Genomic DNA, 19,886 nt, shown 5'->3' on the forward strand with positions numbered 1-19,886 from the left:
ATAGGATGGGTACAGAAAATCACAAATGAAGAGCTCTATCAGAAGATACAACCCAACAAGTATTTAATGCAGAAAATTATATAACAGAAACTGCAATTACTTGGACATATCTGCAGAATAAGTGAGGATCAGAAGATAAAGACATTTGTGTTTGGTATTATGAATAGTGTAAACAAAAGAGGTTTATTTATTTATTTTTATGGCAAAAGCAGCTACAGGTCAATGTCCAGACCAGAAAGTCAATCCAGGGCCTCATCTATCACCTCATGGATGTCCTAGAGGCCACCACCATGAAATTGGCACCTTGGGCAGTCATTCACAATATGAGTGATCGTTTGGACCACAGGGGAACAGTCACAATAAGGGTGGTCTGATAATCTCCATTTATGAAGTAGGTAGCCACATCTGTCCTGGTTAGTTCTGATCCTATTGATAGATGACCAAATCTTCCTAGGAAGGGCAAAACCAGGCTGTGGAGCACAGGGATCTTCAACCAGGAAACCATTTGTTGGACCAGTGCTCTCCCCACATGTCAGTTGCTGATGGTAAGGCAGCTGAAGAGAATTTGTCCATGGACCAGAAAGGGTTTTGTGATTTTAGGCAAATACTAGGTGGATTTATGAGAGTCTGGTACATGGGGCAGGAGCAGGTTGCAAAATTACAGAAACAACAAGGAGTTAAGCAGATGTTGTGGCCTTTATATATATATATATATATATATATATACCATATTTGCCGGTGTATAAGATGCACCCCCTTTTCTGTACACATTTTTTAGGAAAAAAATTTTATCACTGAATATTATAATGAATTTACAGTATTTCAAATATAAAGTAATAAGTAGGTCTACTTTCAACAAACACCTAATATACAATCACACGTAGCTTGTATGCAATGTAGAAATGCCGACATTTTTCAGCTATAATTTGCCAAGAAATTTAGAGAAAACTTAACGGCAGAAATTTATTACCTTCACAACAACCGCGACAACAATGGTTTAAACAAACAGGAGCACAGCTGTGATTGTCAATGACAGCGCATGCGCATCCACTGAACTCGTAACTGGAATGCTTTCATATACTGCAAGGAAGCAAGAAAGAAATCATGTAACTCGGAACAGAGAAAATTTCCATAAATGAAAGTAATAAAAAATGAGTATCGGCATATAAGATGCATCCTGTTTTTCAGACCTATTTTCAAAGAAAAAAAGTGCGTCTTATACGCTGGCAAATACAGTGTATATATATATATATATCACTTCCACACACAAGAGGTTGCAAAGCCCATAGCAGATAAATGGTATGTATTGGCTGGGATCAAGAGCGAAGTAATTTGTTGATTAATTTGTTGTTTACTGTTGAACTTAAAAGATTAAGTTCAACAGTAAAAGAATATTGGACAGTCACTGCTCATGTTCCTGTAGACTTAGTGGAAATGGGGACATAATGGATGCTAATTCTACTCAATACCACCCATTTAAATATCTGTAGAAGAGTACAATGCAGAAACTGACCATCTATGAGACAGTGGCTGAGAGTGTTGGGAAGGGGGAGAAATAGAGGGTCATCAATCAACTGAAATGCTCTCCTCTGAACTGCACCAAGAATTTTAGAGAAGCCTTAGATACACCACCCTAAATGTGAGAGTAGTATTCCAAGGTTTGAGAGAAATGTACAGAGTGGACAGAAGAGAAGTATCATCTTGATTGTCAATTCTTCCAATGTGCTTTTCCATTTCCATCTATAGTTGTGGATATATTCTATTATTGGTTGTTTTGTAATTTTCATTTCTCTTTTTCTTCTCTGTAGGTTAGGTAATATCCAAATTTGAAAGAGTTGACTTATTATTGGTTCTCATCCCTTAAAGGCAAGTACCTTTGTCTTCTCTTTTGAAATTTCCATATTAAATTTTTTTTACTATCAGATTAAGATGATGGATAGAGTACTACAGATCAGTTTCAGAAGTTGCAAATATAGTCTGATCATCTGCAATCAGTATTGTATCTATATTAGTGCATTTGTTAATTGGGATATAACCATGTACTGTGAGCCTCCAATGTCTTATTATAGAATTCATATTGATTGTGAAGAGAATGGGTGATAGGCTACAGCTTTGCCTTACACCCCCTGTTTATAGGTGCCCACTCGAAGATTCTTCCATTAACTTTTACTGCAATCATGTTATCTGTATATGTATCATGGGTTGCTTTAATTAGGTGATGAGGAACTCTATCATTTATTAATATTTCATTAATATAACTGCAAAAAATGTTTATTGCAGTTAACTCTGTCAAATGCCTTAGAATAATCAATAAAAACAATATGGGTTTCTGCATTGTATTCTTTATGTTTTTCCAATAAAGTTTTAAGATAAAGTATCCAACTGCACAAGAGCGACCTCTCCTGAATCCATTCTGCTCTTCTTCTGTCTTATCTTCATAGAATTGGGACAGTCTATTTTTTAGAATTTTATTATAGATTATAGGAATAACTATTGCCTTTTGCCAGTCTTTTGGTGATGGTTCAAAAAACTTAAATACAGATCTAAATATAATTTTTTGGTCTTTAATTTATAGTATAACCAAGTGCAAAAACTTTCAACTGATGCTATATGCCATATGACTACCTTTCATTGAGTCACCTTGGTATATTGCACTACTTTAAAAGACGGTCCCTTCAAAGAGTCATATCATTGTCTTTTGTTAGTGATGAGATAAACATTTCTGCTAGGCTGATATCATCATTTCAATTTTTTTTCCCCTTAAAGACCAGATAAGAACTTAGAATAGATGTACAAGCTAATGTCGGAAATTTATGCAGTCCACATTATTGAGATACAGGTTAGTAATCAAAATGGTAATGACAACCTTTAAAACATACTCCTTAAAAATTGACTTTCTCCAGTCCCACTTTCCAAACAGTGAAATTATTCTCCTAGGAGATTTTAATGTCCACAACACCAACTAGTTTTCCTCCTCCAGCTGTAGAGATCTTGCAGGCAGAGATGCTGAAACATTCGCAATCACCAACAACCTTACACAACTAGTTCAGATGCCAACCAGAATACTCGATAACCCAAAGCACTCTCCAAATACACTAGACCTCTTCCTGACCAATGACCCTTCCAAAAAGACAGTGAATGTACAGAGCCAACTAGGCAATTCTGACCACAACCTAGTGCTCATCTCCTCCCTCATGCAACAACTCTTACTCAGTCACTCCCATACTTGGCATTATAACAGTGCCAAGTGGGACAGCCTCCACAATCTCTATGCCTCATTCCCATGGTTAAACTATTGCTTCCGACCTTCCAACCCAAACACATGCACTGAACTCATAAACAAAGCAATCCTCACTGGCATGGAATCATACATTCCCTACAGTACTCTGACCTGCCATTCCATAACTAAACCCTGGTTTTCCAAAAGATACACCAAGGCTGTATAAATGAAAAACCAAACATACCATTACTGGCTAAAATCAAGAAACCCATCCTCCTTTAGAACTTATACCCAAGCCTGAAATAAATGCAAAAAAAAACAATCAATACTTCCAAAACAGAGTTCGAAAGAGCAAAAAGCAGGAAATTAGTAGCCTATCCAAATGGCAATCGAGCCTTTTGGTCCCTCGCTAAAGCAATCAGTCGTAACTTTTGCACAACACTATTCCCACCTCTATCCTCCTACCCAGATGGCTCCATTGCATCATCACCTACAGAAAAGGCGAATCTCCTGGCCTCACACTTTGCTTCCAATGCATGCATAATTGAGAATGGCAAATGTCCCCCAACCATTGCAGATGCCCAACATACAATGCCCACTATATCCTTTTGCCAGAAAGTGATCAGCAAAATACTACCCAAATTAGACACAAAAAAGTCTCCCGTCCTTGATGACATTCCTCCAATTGTCCTGAAGGTTTGCGCACTAGAACTGTCTCCTGTCCCATGTCACTTATATATACTGTCTTACTCCACTGGTATCCATTCCACAACCTGGAAATTGGTCTATATTTAACCCATTCCCAAGAAGGGTGACAAGTCACTGCTGTTAAACTACAGCCCCATCTCGCTAAAGTCTAAAGTAATGGAAAAAATCATCAATTCCAAACTCCTACACTACCCGGCTAATAAACAACCGCCAGTATGGATTCCATCAGTGCTGATCAACAGGAGATCTGCTCACATATGTCGCCCATCTCTGGACAAATGCCATGGAGAAGTCTGGTGAATCTCAAGCGATTGCACTTGATATCTCCAAGGCATCTGACCGGATCTGGCACAAGGGCTTACCAAGCAAGCTGCCATCGCTTGGTCTATCTCAAGACCTCTGTAGTTGGATTGCCAACTTTCTGTCTGGATGCACACTAAGTGTGGTGGTGGATGGCTCCTTATTGTCTCACATTCAACTAATGCGGGGGTTCCTCAAGGTTCTGTCATCTCACCAACCTTCTTCCCACTATATATCAATGACTTACCTCAGCTTACCTCCAACCCAATACACAGTTTTGCAGATGACAGCACATTGCACTCCTCCCTTTCTTTTGATAAAACTTACTCTACACAACTCACCTCAACCTACAGAACAGCAACCACCACTGCCCTCAATTCAGATCTCCAACCCATCCTCCAATGGGGTTCAGATAACCTAGTCAATTTCAATGCAAATAAACCCCAGTATTGTCTTAATACTGATAAAAAAGAACGATTTTCTCCCAGTATTATTTTTGACAACACCCAAATTTCCAGACAATCTGTGATTTCTCTTCTTGGAATTACCCTGAGACATCAAGCCTTTCCTGGCATAAACACATAAGAACCATTGCAACCTCAGCTTCTAAAAAACTAGGATTTCTCTTTTGCTGAAGATGCTACTTCAGTCCTGAACAGCTGTTAACCTTATACATATCACAAATCCACCCAACCATCGAATACTGCTCCCACATATGGGGTGGGGGCCCCAAAAGCTCCCTCAAAATGCTCAACTCAATACAGAGGAGAGCAATCAGACTTATTAATGACCCATCTCTTACCAACTCGCTCCCCCACTTTCGCACAGATGATCAGCCTCTGCACTATGTGTTTTCTACAAATATTTCCATGGAAAATGTTCATCCGAAATAGCATCAATAATTCCCCCACTTAGTACTAAGCTCGTTGGAACAAGTGCAGCTGCTTCTCAACATCCCTACACAGTGTACCTTGAAATCCACAGAACAAGTTTCTTCTCCTTCATCCCTGCAACTGCTATACTATGGAACAGTCTTCCCCTTGATGTGTTCCCTAAGGAATACAATATACAGTCATTCAAATCCAATGTGAACAAGTATCTTCTTTCCCAACCCATACACGGTACTAATGTACTATAGGTTGATCTACCAACCTCTCGTGTATGGGCTCAAGATTAAAAAAAAAATAATAAATAAATAATTTATCCATATATGAGGAGAACTAGAAAGTTTAAAACAGTGCTCTCAGATCAATGGAACCCTTAAAGTAAAACATAAGTGAATTTTAAGTGGTGCTCATGAAAATTATGAAACAACCAAGCACAAGAAAATTTATTAGTATACTTATTTAGACCACACTTAAACTATTGTTCTCAGATTTGGTCCCCAGGATTTGAAAGGGATAAATTAACTGTGAAAAGAGTACAGAGACAGATAACAAAGACAGTTTCAGGACTGTACAATGTTAGTTATGAGGATCATCTGAGGGAATGTGGACTGCAGAGTTTGGTGGATAGAAGAAGGAGAGGTGATATGATTGAGACTTTTAAACTGTTGAGAGGTGGTTACAGGGTTGACACTGGGGAGTTCTTTCGCTTGGTTGAACAGTGGGGAGGAGTGATGACAAGGGGGGGGGGCATCCCTGGAATTTACGAAAGGAAACTGTGAGCAAGAGGGCGAGGAGTGGTTTCTTTGCATGAAGGGTGGTTGAACCGTGGAATGCATTGCCTGATAGAGTGGTGAAAGCGAGAACGGTCAATGAGTTTAAGGAGTGGTATGATAGACTTCACATTTCCTAGGCGGGACCTCCCATGATGAGTCTTGATAGACGTGTTTCCTAGGAAAGATCTCCTGCAATACAGACGTGTTTCCTAGGAAAGATCTCCTGTAATACTGCTCCCACATATGGGGTGGGGGCCCCAAAAACCCCCACCCCATATGTGGAGTGCCTCCAAGGAGTCAAAATAATGACTCCTTGGAGACCTAAATAATAATAATATGTTTATTTATATACACAAATAAGAATGAATACTGGCACTTATTGTTTTACAAGAGAAACTGCAATAATAATAATAATAATGATAATTCAACTCCCTGGGAGATATTCTTGTCCTTAATTTTGAAGTGCATAATTCCACAATCTCTAAAATACTAACTGCAATAATAAATTTTGTCTTAGGGAAAAGCTAACATAATGCATGTTACAGTACTGTTGGGAATTCACACTACAGAAGAGCTGAAATATGAAATTTCCGAAATAATATGATTTAATATTATTTTCATGGATTAATTCTTTTAATTAAAAAAAAAGGCATTAATAACACATTAATCAAAATATTCCAATACTTTAAATGTCAAACACACACACACACACACACAAAAAAAAGTCCTAATAATTTTTAACCACTTGCCTGACTGCATTGAATGTAGCCTAATGCTTCCATCACTACAACCAATCTTCAAAAGAAAGGAGGTGTAAAAAAAACAAATAAAAATAATTATTTATAAACTGAATAAATTAACAGATTTTGACTATTCCATAATCAATCATTTAACATGAAATGTTAAACAGAAAATGTACTTTTTTAATAATTTTTATAAATGTTTACAAGATTTAATGTAAACACACTTACCAACAGATATTTTCAAAAACTATTAATAATTAATGCATGGTTTTGACTTGGAAGATGAAGAGACATGAAGGAGTATCAAAGAGAAAGGGATGTATGTGAAATTATATGTCAGGTGATTATAATAATCTTATATATCAAGTTGGGGCAGTTCCAGAGAGAGAGAGAGAGAGAGAGAGAGAGGAATTTGAAAGCGTGAGATATCATTAACCCTGTGGAGGTCGCGGCTGATCTGACATATACAAACAAATTGTTTTAATATAAATATTTTTACACATATCAGTTATAGATTGGAGGTCATGACTGTGCATACATATATTACGAGTGATATTTTGCATGTTTATGCCATCAGTTCAGTTTAACACGTGTTATGTAAAGGTTTGTGATATTTGATAGTAATTTGTTTCTGAGAGATACTGCGAACTCCAATGTAAGTATAATATTGGTTTAGTTTTTCTTTTCTTTTCATTGAAAATGGCTGGAAAAAATATAGACAGGATAATCCATCAGATGTTGAAGAGGTTCAGCGAATGTTATTTGAGTCCGATGATGAGAATGATAAAGTCGAATGAGAAAGTGAAAATGATATTTGATAGTAAATTATATTTATATAAGCCTTTGGCTCTTCATATAATTAATAATTTATTAGGACACCTTCTTGGCAATTCTCATAGTAGGGTATATGTAAGTTCTGTTTACTACAAACTTGGTATTTCTAGGTCTACCTACTCACTGATGAGACCTCAATAAAGGTTGAAACCGGTCTGGGTAGTGACCTTCTCTCACTCATAATGATGAACAGTAATACAGTTCCTAGGAGCTGGGTTTCACATTATGGGGAAATATCAAGAATAGTGATCGTAGCTTGCTCCACCCTTACCATGAGTTGCCTCAGTGTTGCACTCCCTAAAAGGTCAGTTGTAACACTATCCAGGTATTTGCTTACGCTTGGACTCGCCGAACTTTATATATTTACTATATTCGGCATGAAACTCTTTGAGTTTCTTATTCGGCTATGAAACAATATGGGATGTAATATCTCTTAACTTAAATAATAATAATAATATTATTATTATGTGACACCTGCAGGGAGTCCAAAGACTCATCGAGGGAGAACACCTACTCTACATCTCTCTCTCTGTCTCCACCACTCAATCCACCCACTACAATGAACCGCAACTACCATCATCATCTACCACCCACTACCACCACTAGTATATTCACAGACAATCACAAATATCCATGCCCACGACAGAATTCGAACCTGCAGCCTTTTGGCTGGAGAGCAGATACACTAACCACTCGGCCAACCAGGCTTTAGTTACAATTAAATCACCATGTTAATACAGTCTTGTAATAAGTGGTACTGAAATATTTCAAGTTTGGATTTGGTGGTACAAGTATTAAAAAGTAGAAGAACCACTGATTTATGGTGTTGTTATTATTATTAGGCACCCAAGGAGTCAAGGGTTCATCAAAGGAGCCTATACATCACCCAGCTGTCATACCTTCTCTTAAACTAACCAACGCTATATGTACTTATTACTTCAACAGGCAAACTAGTCCACTTGCTCACGATTCTATGAGAGAAAAAATATAGCTCTCATCCCTTCCTCTACCACACACAAAGTTAACTTCCATGGATACCCCCTTGTCCTCTCTCCACCTTCCATATAATGAAAAATTTTATCAACCAATATCTTATAATGACCTTTAAGAAGTTTATAGAATTCTATCATATCACCTGCCTCTTTCTCCTGTCAACTAGTGTCTACAGTTCACACTCTCAATCTATCCATCCTACACATTCTACCTACATTCTATAATTGTGATATAATCTTTTAAATTCTTTTTGCAGCCTTTCTACAGGCTTCTTTAGCCCTTTGGAACCCAGGAGATCATATCTCCACACACACACCAATCCAAGTGTATCAAGCCTTGTCAAGAGGGAAAATGACTCCCTTATCTTTACATGTGAATATTTGTTGCAACATCACAATTATCCTTTATGTTGTATGCACAATTTTTGCTATGTGGCCCATAAACTTTAACTTTCTATCCACTATAATTCCAAAATCTCTAGCCTTGTCCGTTACTCACTACAAAATCTCACCAATATAATATGCAGTTGGATATCTTATCACTCAGAAGTCCATAACTTTACAACATTGAATTAAGAGCCACTATCATCTGCTCACACTATCAGCCAATTCAAATCATTAAATGCTGTATATTGATATAATTTCAGATTGCCCTGCATATTTTGGCATCATCAGAAAACAACTGAAGATATTTCTTGTCAGGCCCTATCCAGTATGATTATTATATAGATTAACCACCTTACCGGCCATTAAAGATCAAATACGCACCCTCAAAAGCTTCGTATCCATCATAAATTTCAATGTAATATCAATGGTATTACAATTTTTATATGCACTTCGCATCCATGGAAATGTGGACATATATATACATCCTGGTTGGTAGCGTGGTTAAACAACAATGGTCCAAGGATTGACTGGGGGCACACCACTTGTCGTCTTAACCCCCCCCCCCCCCCCCAAACCACTTTCTGATACCTGTTTGTCAGCCACCCACTTATCCAAGACAATAGTTTATATTCCAATCTCATGTAGAAAGTATTTTACCTTGGGTATAATAAATGTTAAAAATACCAAGCAATTTTAAACCTGGTTTTACTCCATTTCCCAAGTAAGCAAACAGACAAACAAGTCAAGTTTGCGCCTGCAAGTGATGCAAGTCTAGCTGATCCATCAGGTAGTGCAAGACCAAGGCAACTCGTGGTAAAGGTGGCATAAGCTCTGATCACTAATCTTAATATTTACCCTTAATGCCAAAACACATCTCCAAGAAGGAGATGCATGATGTTTTGTATTAAAGGCAAGAGGCCACTACCCAGACCGGTTTCCACCTTTATTGAGGTCTCATCAGTGGGAGCTAGGCTAGAAATACCAAGAGTTAGTAATACAGAGCTCATAAGTATTTTACCAGAACAAGTTGCCATAAGGTGTTTTAACCTTATTAAATAAAAATCTCTAGAGGAGATATAGTCTGTTTGCTTACTTGGGAAATGGAGTAAAACCAGGTTTAAAATTGCTTGGCATTTTTAACATTTATTATACCCAAGGTAAAATACTTTCTACATTTATATCTCCTCCAGAGATTTTTATTTAATAAGGTTAAAACACCTTATGGCAACTTGTTCTGGTAAAATACTTATGAGCTCTGTATTACTAAATCTTGGTATTTCTAGCCTAGCTACCACTGATGAGACCTCAATAAAGGTCGAAACCGGTCTGGGTAGTGGCCTCTTGCCTTTAATACAAAACATCATGCATCTCCTTCTTGGAGATGTGTTTTGGCATTAAGAGTAAATATTAAGATTAGTGATCAGAGCTTATGCCACCTTTACCACGAGTTGCCTTAGTCTTGCACTACCTGTAGGATCAGCTAGACTTGCATCACTTGCAGGCGCAAACTTGACTTGTTTGTCTGTTTACTTACTTGGGAAATGAAGTAAAACCAGGTTTAAAATTGCTTGGTATTTTTAACATTCCAATCTCATGTTCTCATAAACCAAAAGGTTTATAACTACATTCAAACATATATTTCATCCTGTTAGCCTCCACTTTGCACTAGATAGTCTGAAACTCACTGCTACTGGGACATTATCATTGTTACTTTCATGTTTTTTATACTAACTGAACTGAAGTCATCTGATATCACTAGTAGTACTCCACATCCTCTCCTATCTCTTCTGTCATTCCTAGATTAGTGGTATTAGTGTAAACTTGACTCTGAGAGTCAAGTTTACACTAATACCAACAATTTTAGGCCACAATGTTCACCAAAGCTACAAACTAACTTTGTTTCTAATGTGCTTGGATTTTCTTTAATAGACATAACAAGCTACCATCTTACTTTTTCTTATATTTAAATCTACAGTATGCTTGTCCCAGTTGGACAACATTCTCTTTTCCTCCCTCAAACATATTCAAAATGTCCAAACCCAAAACATAATCCATCCCTTCAAGCAGATGCATAACAATGCCCATTGCAATTTCTATCACTACTATGTCTGCACATCCTGGCTGAATTTATGTACACATCTTCATCATTCCTCCCAACGTAATCCAGTTTCCTGACTCTTTTCATTAGGTCTAATTTCAATAAATTTCTCTAGGCACACCTGATTCCAAATCCATTCTAGTGCAACCCATCCCTCTTATACAAGCATTTTCTACCATCAGACTCACTCCACACATCCAAAAACTCATACACTAATTTGATAACTAATGAGTTTACAGGAAGAACTACTGACAAAAACCTGTTTTCCACAAGTCAAAAGTCAAGATTTGTGACATATCTAAGGCTACGCATATGCAAGTAGAACAAGTGGATGACATGATTGACCTGGTCAGAATGAAAGACTTGGAAGAAGATATAAAAGACTTGATTATTATTATTACTTGACACTTCCAGGGAGTCCGAAAACTCATCGAGGGAGGACACCTACTCTACATCTCTCTGACTCCACCACTCAATCCACCAACTACACCAATGCCATCTACTGCCTACCACTGGTATTTCCACAAACAATCACAAACATCCATGCCCACGGCAGGATTCGAACCCACAGCCTTTTGGCTGGAGAGCGGATATGCTAACCGCTCGGCCATCCAGGCCGGCAAAAAATGCTTACGTAATGCCTCCAGGAGTCCAAAGACTCATTGATGGAGGACACCTACTCTACAAATCTCCATCTCCACCACTCGCAACCACCTTCATCGTCTACACCAACACTATCTACCACCGACTACCACTAGTAGTTTCATAGACAATCAGAAACATCCATGCTCATGGGAGGATTTGAACCCACAGGTTTTTGGCTAGAGAACAGATACACTAACCACTCTGCCAACCAGGCCTGCTGAAGAGAGTGAAGGTTCTGTCTGTTGTTATGATATGACAGGAGTGAATTGAGACAATAATAAATTTAGTTTAATCCTTTATCCAAGTGTGTGCAAACAAAGTTTGAGCCTGAAAGTATCTTCAGGACTGGGGTAAAGTGGTACAACACTGGGCGACTCCTTGCAAAGGTAGAGCAAGCTACCAACACTCCTATCTCAGTATCTCCCATAATGCAAAACACATCTCCTTGCGGATATGTATAATGTTATGCATTAAGGGAAGGGCCACTACCCAGACTAGTTTCGACCTTTATTGAGGTCTCTTTAGTGGGAGCCAGGCCCAAATGGAGATACCAAGGCAGAAGCATTAGCAAGGTCATCTCCTCCTATAGGAGCTGCCAAACGGTGTGCCACCTTTTTATTAAATTACTCTGGATTTAGAGAAAGATGTTGAAAGTTTATTTTTCACTTGGTCAGACTATAATAAATTTAGTTTAATCCTTTATCCAAGTGTGTGCAAACAAAGTTTGCGCCTGAAAGTATCTTCAGGACTGGGGTCCTGAAGTCACCCGGTGTTGTACCACTTTACCCCAGTCCTGAAGATACTTTTAGGCGCAAACTTTGTTTGCACACACACTTGGATAAAGGATTAAACTAAATTTATTATAGTCTGACCAAGTGAAAAATAAACTTTCAACATAAATTGAGACAAGTTGTGAATGCAAATGATTCAGGTACACTGTGTAGGAGAAAGGTGCAGCATGTTGATGTATGGGTTGATTTTAACAGCTAAAAGAATTTGTACCTGCAAGACAGATTACACTTGAATGGGTTTAATGTTAGGTGCTTGGAGTACTGTTGTTCAAAAAAAGAGTGAGAATGGATAGTCAGGGAAATTAGATGAATCTGGGTCATTGCATCAAAGCAGGGATGAATGCATTAAATTAAGAGGTAGTCATAATTATGAGTGTAATATCATACAGAGAGAGAGAGAGAATGGCAATAACTTAGGGAGGTTTGCTAAAAAGGTTTTTAGTGAAAGGTTTTTATTTCAAATCTTGTCAGGTTTGAAATTAAAAACAAGATAAATAATTAGACAAATGTTTTTCCACCACAAGAGAATCTAACTATCCCGTGAGTAGAAAGAAGTACTTCAGTTTAATACTTAAAACATCAATAAACAAATACAATTACTATACAATAAATGTAAATACAATACAAATTACTTAAATATATCATAAATGCTTATTTAAAACATTATAATAAAAATTACTTTGCTCACCAGAAAAAGGGGAAGTTTATGAGGAGAGCAGTCAATTGATCTCACTTCTGTAGAAAGATCTGAAATATTCAATAATGTGATCAACAAAATATCTATCAGTTTTCAAACTCATCCTAGATTATTAAAAGAAAATATAAATCAATACATATTAAACTTACCTAAAACCGATTTATAAATTTTTGGATATGCTTTTGTACCAAGTCTCGTAGAGTGGAGTACCATACCCTGTAATATGTAAGATAGCATTCTCTTAAGAAATTAAATTCTGTGATTTTTTTTTTAATATACAACAAGAATGACAAACTAATTTTTTTTAGCTTTTTAGGAACATTAATAACATAACAGCTTATCCCTTTGGAGAAAAAAGTGAGAGAGTAAGAAGAATTTGATATTAAGATTGGAAGTATAACTAAGTATGCATTATACTACATTTAAAATAACAGTAGTATATCATTCTAGTTTTGAGGGAAACTTGTGCCATAGTATCATAATTATCTACACATAAACACAAGAAACATTATTTATTAAATATATTGCCAAATATTTCAGTTTGAAACTAACAAACTATCATCAGTGGCTGAAAAACATTTTTTGCAATGTAGAATGCAAACAACTGAATAGTACGAGTATTCAAAATAGTACGAGCTGCATGGTGTTAATCACTGAAGAAAAGGTTAATCATAAAAGTGATTATAAAATAATTATATCATTTATATTATCATCCGAAAAAAAAAAGAAGGAAAGAAATTTAATTTATAATGTCATACTAAACAGATCATTAGATAGATGTAGTGTCAAGTGGTTTCTTAGGATCTTCTATCTTTGTAAATATCATTATTGGCCTCAATTTTTAAATATATATATATATATACAGTAATGAGCTATAAGGGGCTCGCCCGAGCCCTTGGTTAAAATTTTTCTTAAATTTGCGAAAATTTGAAAATCCCTTGTTCTTATTGTTTACTTTTTTATTTTTCAAAAAAAAAAAAAAAAAAAAAAAAAAAAAAAAAAAAAAAAAACAATTTTTTGAAATATATTAAGCAACAAACTCATACGGTAACCTAACAAAGTGATTTTATTGAATAAAATATTATAATTATTATTACTACCATTTTACAAATAAGAATTCACTTTGGAAAAGTGAATTCTTATTTGTAATATAATATAATGTAATATAATTGGAAATAAGAAAAACATATAAATAAATAGGACTATAAAATAATGCCCCTTGATTGGTACCGTTGATTATCACTTGAAGTATAAAAACAAAAGAGAAATGTAACGTATTTTAATATTATTGTGTTTAAATAATATTTATTATTTATAGATTGTTTGCCATAAAAACTTCTATCACAAATAAAACAAATTTATTTTGTTTATAAAACATGCAGAGACTATTGCGTATGTGCGATTATAAAAGATTTAATTCTTATTATATTTTGATAGTTAAAAAATGTTTTCTTATGTAACATAAATTAATACAGATGATTGTGTGCAATCATCTGTGTAAATTGTTTAAAATTAATAGCCTTTACAGGTTGATTGTCTACTCATACTTTTTAATTGGCATTTGTACACAAGCTGTATTAATTAAGTTTTTGTGTGAAATACGGCTTTTTTTTCTTTGCTCGACAATGCGAGCCCTTGGTTAAAATTTCCATAGCTCACCACTGTATGTGTATATATATATATAAAATTAATGTTATTTGGATCTAACTCTCCCATATTTTTGACATAGGTTAATAATAAAAGTGATTATAAAATAATTATATAATTTATATTATCATCTGAAAAAAAAAAGAAAAGAAAGAAATTTAACTTATAATATCATACTGAACAGATCATTAGACAGATGTAGTATCCAGTGGTTTCTTAGGTTCTTTTATCTTTGTAAATATCATTATTGGCCTTAATTATATAAAAAAAAATGAATGTGTTATTCGGATCAAACTTTCCCATATTTTGGACAAGGATAGGTAGCCATTCCAATTCAAGTTAGGGTGGTGGAATAAGGCCTTAGCACTTTCTCTTTGAATAGGCATTTGAATTTATACCGATCTATGTAGAAAAAAAGTTTTAGACCAGAGAATGTAATGGTCTGCCTTTATTCCATGTTGCACCAATCCAGACTTATCGTATTTGTTGTGAAAAATATAAGATTGATGTTCTTGTATTATTTTTTCTATTGAACTTCTGGTTTGTCCAAAGTAGGAAAGCTGTCATTCAAATAAGTATATCAAGTTCCATGTATATTATGACTGTAGAACAGGCAAAGTGGCCCATGTGTGTTCATGGGCCACTTTGCCTGTTCTAAGGGATAAAAAACCCGAGTTTCCAGGTGAAAAACCCTCTACCTCTGTATGAGACCGGCTAACTCACCTTTAGTCGAAAGAGACTAGATAAAGATTAACACATCATGGATGGGAATCGAACCCTGGTATTTCCAACCAAAGAGCTTTATCTATACTGACTGAGTTATGGAGGCTCAGTTATTGTGGTTAAAGTGGCGGAGAGGCTGGTGAGAACCAGGATCCAGAATTGGGTGGACAACAGTGATATTATCTCTGCTGGACAGCATGGATTTGATAAAGAGAGGTCATGTTTTAGTAATTCACTTACTTATAAAAATAAGGTGATGGCTTCATTGGACAAAGGAGATAGATACACAATAGTAAACTTAAATTTTGCAAAGGCTTTTGATAGATTACCACATGATAAGTTGATAGCCAAACTAGAATGGATGGGGTTAGATATTAGACTAGTATATTGGATTGCAATATCCCAGAAGAGGAAAGTCGCCAGTGGTGTGCCTCAGGGGTCTGTTTTGGGCCATTGCTATTTAACTGTATGTTAATGATATTGACAAAGATTTGGATGGGAATATTAAGTTGTTTGCACATGATGCAAAGTTAAGACAAACTGTGAATTGTAGAGAAGATGTTGTGGCCTTACAAGAAGACCTGAATAGAATGAGTGAATGGGCATGGGAAAGGGGCACCAGTTAAATGTTGCAAAATGTAAGGTTTTAAAATTTGGGAAACAAAGATGGGATGTAGAATTTACACTTGGCAGGGATATATTGTTGGAGGTGAAGAAAGTGAGGACAATACAACGAATTCTGGGAATGATGCAAAAGCATCTGCACTGCTGGCTTGTAGACGTAAGGAGGTTCTGGTTCCATTGTATAGGGTTTTGATTAGGCCACACATGGACTACTGTGCACAGATTTGATCACCTGGTTTTCACAAGGATGAAGAAATGTTGGGAAGGATCCAGAGACAACTGACTAAGGTAGTTTCTGACCTCTGGAATGTCGAATATGAAGAAATGATGAGAAGACGCAATTTACAGTCTAGTGGATAGGAGGAAGATATGATAGAGACCTACAAGTCAGTGAGGGGTTGCTATAGGATCAATGTTGGAGAGGTTCTGCAGAAAACAGTGGGAGATCAGGGAAGAACCAGAGGTCATCCCTGGAAGCTGTGTAAAGAAGATGTGAGCAGGTTTTTTGCATGCAGAGTCAGAGTTGTGAATGATTGGAATGCCTTGCCTGAGAATATGGTGTCTGCATAATAAAAGAACCTCCTAGATGAGCCTTTAACTCCATGGGGGTCTTGGGGTAATAATAATAATGTATTCCTGATTGCATGCCTGTTGAGTGTTTTTTACTACTGTGCTGTCACCGATTGTTTTGCTCAGCAATTTTTCAAAGTAATTACTCCATACATCAAGGATATCTTTTTCACCAGTTTTCATGTCACCTTTATCATCTCTAATTCCTTTTAGAGCACTCTTTCCTCCATTTCTGAGCTTCTTCAACCCAGAATATTTTGTCACCTTTTTGATATTTATTTTCTCTATTCTTACCAGTCTTCCCATGACTTTTGTTTAGTTAGTTTTATACAGTGTTTAGCTTTATTACATTTGATTTTATGTGGAACCTGTGACATAGTAATTAAATAATAAAGTAAAACGTAAAAACCACAGTGAAATCTTTAATTAGTAAAAAGACAGATATTTCATACTAAAATTAATAGTACATCTTCAGTGTCTGTAACAGTAATAGGAATGGAATACCGGCAAACATTCTGTGGATCACCTATTAAAATACAATTGTTACCGCATGCTAGGAAATAATAGAAATAACAAATTTAATCTATTAAGATAAATGGTATTTTACATAAGATAAAAGTCTCCCAGATCTCTGAGAGAGACATTCAATCATTTCTATTTAAATTCGATCGGTGTAAGATAGTTTGACAACTTTCTTTGAATAAGCGTTCATATTTGCATCTGCATCTATGGAGGAGAACTGCTTTATCCCACTGGACACTATGAGTAGAGTAAATACTGTGCTGCGCCAGATCAGACTTCATAGGTTTGTTATAATCAATATAATATTAATGTTCTTTTATTCTTTTTTCCAAAGAACGGCCAGTTTGTCCAAAATAAGAGACATCGCATTCGCAAGGTATTTGGTAAACACCAGCCAAAAATAGAGAAGACAGTTTATCCTTTGTAGAAGGTAATAAAGAAGAAATTTTGTTGATAGGAATATATGTTGGAATCAGTTGATACTTTTTCAGAATTCTACCTATAGGTTCTGAGATTCCTGGAATGTACGGAATAGGAACTCTGCGGACTGTTGAAGAAACTGTAGGTGTTGGAACATAAGAGTCAAGTATCTGTTGGATTTGATTGGACTTGTAATCATTTGATTCCATTAACTTTTTAATGATGGAAAGTTCTTGTTGTAAGATTATTGGGGAAGAGCAAACTTTATGTGCTCTATGAATTAGAGATTTAAGAATGCCAAATTTTTGAGATATGTGGTGCACAGACTTTTTGTGAATGTATCTGCCAGTAAAAGTGGGTTTTCGAAAGACGTTTGTAGATAAGGTACCAGAAGACATTCTAGTAAGGAGGATGTCCAAAAATGGTCAAGTACCAGAGTTTTCTTTTTCCATATAATAAATTTAGTTTAATCCTTTATCCAAGTGTGAGCAAACAAAGTTTGCGCCTAAAAGTATCTTCAGGACTGGGGTAAGGTGGTGCAACAGCAGGGTGACTCCTTGCAAAGGTGGAGCAAGCTACTAACACTCCTGTCTCAGTATCTCCCATAATGCAAAACATATCTCCTTGCGGATATGTCTAATGTTATACATTAAGGGAAGGGCCACTACCCAGACTAGTTTCGACCTTTATTGAGGTCTCTTCAGTGAGAGCCAGGCCCAAGTGGAGATACCAGCCAGAAGCATTAGCAAGGTCATCTTTACCTATAGGAGTTGCCAAATGGTGTGCCACCTTTTTAATAAATTACTCTGGATTTAGAGAAAGATGTTGAAAGTTTATTTTTCACTTGGTTAGAATATAATTCTAACCAAGTGAAAGGTTAGAATTATATTCTAACCAAGGTCAGAAGCCCTGGTCAGTTCTCCACATTCCTTTAAAGGATATGTGGAGGTCTCCTCTCAGTTATACAGCTTTGACCCTTAAACACCTCATGGAATATTCCTACCATATTTGGGGTGGTGCACCAAAATCCTCTCTAAAATTGCTCATTTCTATTCAGAAGAGTGCAATCTAGCTAATTAATGATCCCTCTCTCACAGACATTCAGTTTCTGCCTTGTGCCGCTTTACAGATACTTTCATGGATAGCACTCCGCTGAACTGGTCACTATTATTCCCCCACTCTTCCACAAAATCATTAAAACAAGAGCCACCACTAACCAACACCCTTTTACAGTCCATCTTAAAACTCGCTTCTTAGTCCAACTTTGCTGCCCCCTCTTTTATTCCATCTACTTCTGTCCTTTGGTACATTCTCCCTCACTCTGCCTTCCTCAAAGATTACAACTCTTAGTTGTTGAAGCAAAATGTGAACAGACTCCTTTCTTCTATTCCTCTTACCCACACACCGCATTAGTGTGCTATAGTAGGTCTTATAGCCTTTCGTGTGTGGACAGATATATATTTAAAAAAAAAAAAAGAAAAGGAAATTAGCCAAGCAAATAAGAAAAAGATAATCACATTATGAGTGATTTTAATTATGATAATACAGATTGGAATGATGAGATAGCTGAATTCCTCTAGCTTTTGGAAGAAACTACCTTAGTTAGTATGTAAAAGAGGGCAGGATCAAGGGTTTTGGATTTGAAGACTTCTATGAAAAAAGGATATGTGGAACTACAAGGCTGAAGATTATGAAAAGCTGAGAAGACAGCATACAGCTGTATCATGGAATGAGGAGTTGGATAGAAAGGAGATCAATGCTGGGATGCTATTCAAGAACTAGCCAGCACACACAATGTCTAAATGTATTCCAAGAGCATATAGTTAAATAATGTAGATGTGAAATGAATGAATCAAGAGATTACACGTGCAGTCTGGAGGAAAAATGCATTATGGAGACAGCATAGGATGAGTGGTAATAATCAGTTGTAAGGGAAATACAAAGGATAGCAAACATGACTCAGCTGGTAAAGGTAATAAAAGTGCACAATGTGCAGCAGTTAGCTAATGAAGCCAAGAAAAAAAAATTTTAGGAAGTTCTTTTGGCATGTAGCCAGTAAAAAGAAAGAATAATTATGGAAGGATGATATATTGGCTGGTGAAAACTGAAAAAGATAATCAATGCTGAAGATACAGTTGGTACCAAATGAGCAGTTCATAAAGGTATTTCATCCTCCTGAATGCGACATCATGGAGAGTTTGAAAATGCAATTGAAAGGGAGGAAGAAGAGGAGGAGAGACTGAATGTGAGTGAGCTAATTCATCGCTAAGTGTGAGACTGCTGCCCTCATGTACTGGAGGTCTGA

General features: G+C 36.3%; 1 protein-coding gene across 1 annotated transcript in view; it reads right to left on the minus strand.

Moving 5' to 3' along the window:
* Positions 1-19,886, minus strand: part of LOC150094128 (cytoplasmic dynein 2 intermediate chain 1-like) — a 193,168-nt gene that overhangs the window by 44,175 nt on the left and 129,107 nt on the right. The window contains exons 8-10 of the mRNA XM_090412407.1: positions 13,225-13,291; positions 13,067-13,125; positions 6,638-6,683 (exon numbers count right to left, since the gene is read on the minus strand). Of these exons, the coding sequence (XP_090268533.1) occupies positions 6,638-6,683; positions 13,067-13,125; positions 13,225-13,291 (172 nt within the window). The remainder of the gene's footprint in view (positions 1-6,637; positions 6,684-13,066; positions 13,126-13,224; positions 13,292-19,886) is intronic.

This window comes from Typopeltis vanoorti, chromosome 22 (assembly GCF_054136105.1).
Source record: "Typopeltis vanoorti isolate ZY-2024b chromosome 22, IOZ_Tvanoo_1.0, whole genome shotgun sequence".
NCBI classification, from domain to species: domain Eukaryota; kingdom Metazoa; phylum Arthropoda; class Arachnida; order Uropygi; family Thelyphonidae; genus Typopeltis; species Typopeltis vanoorti.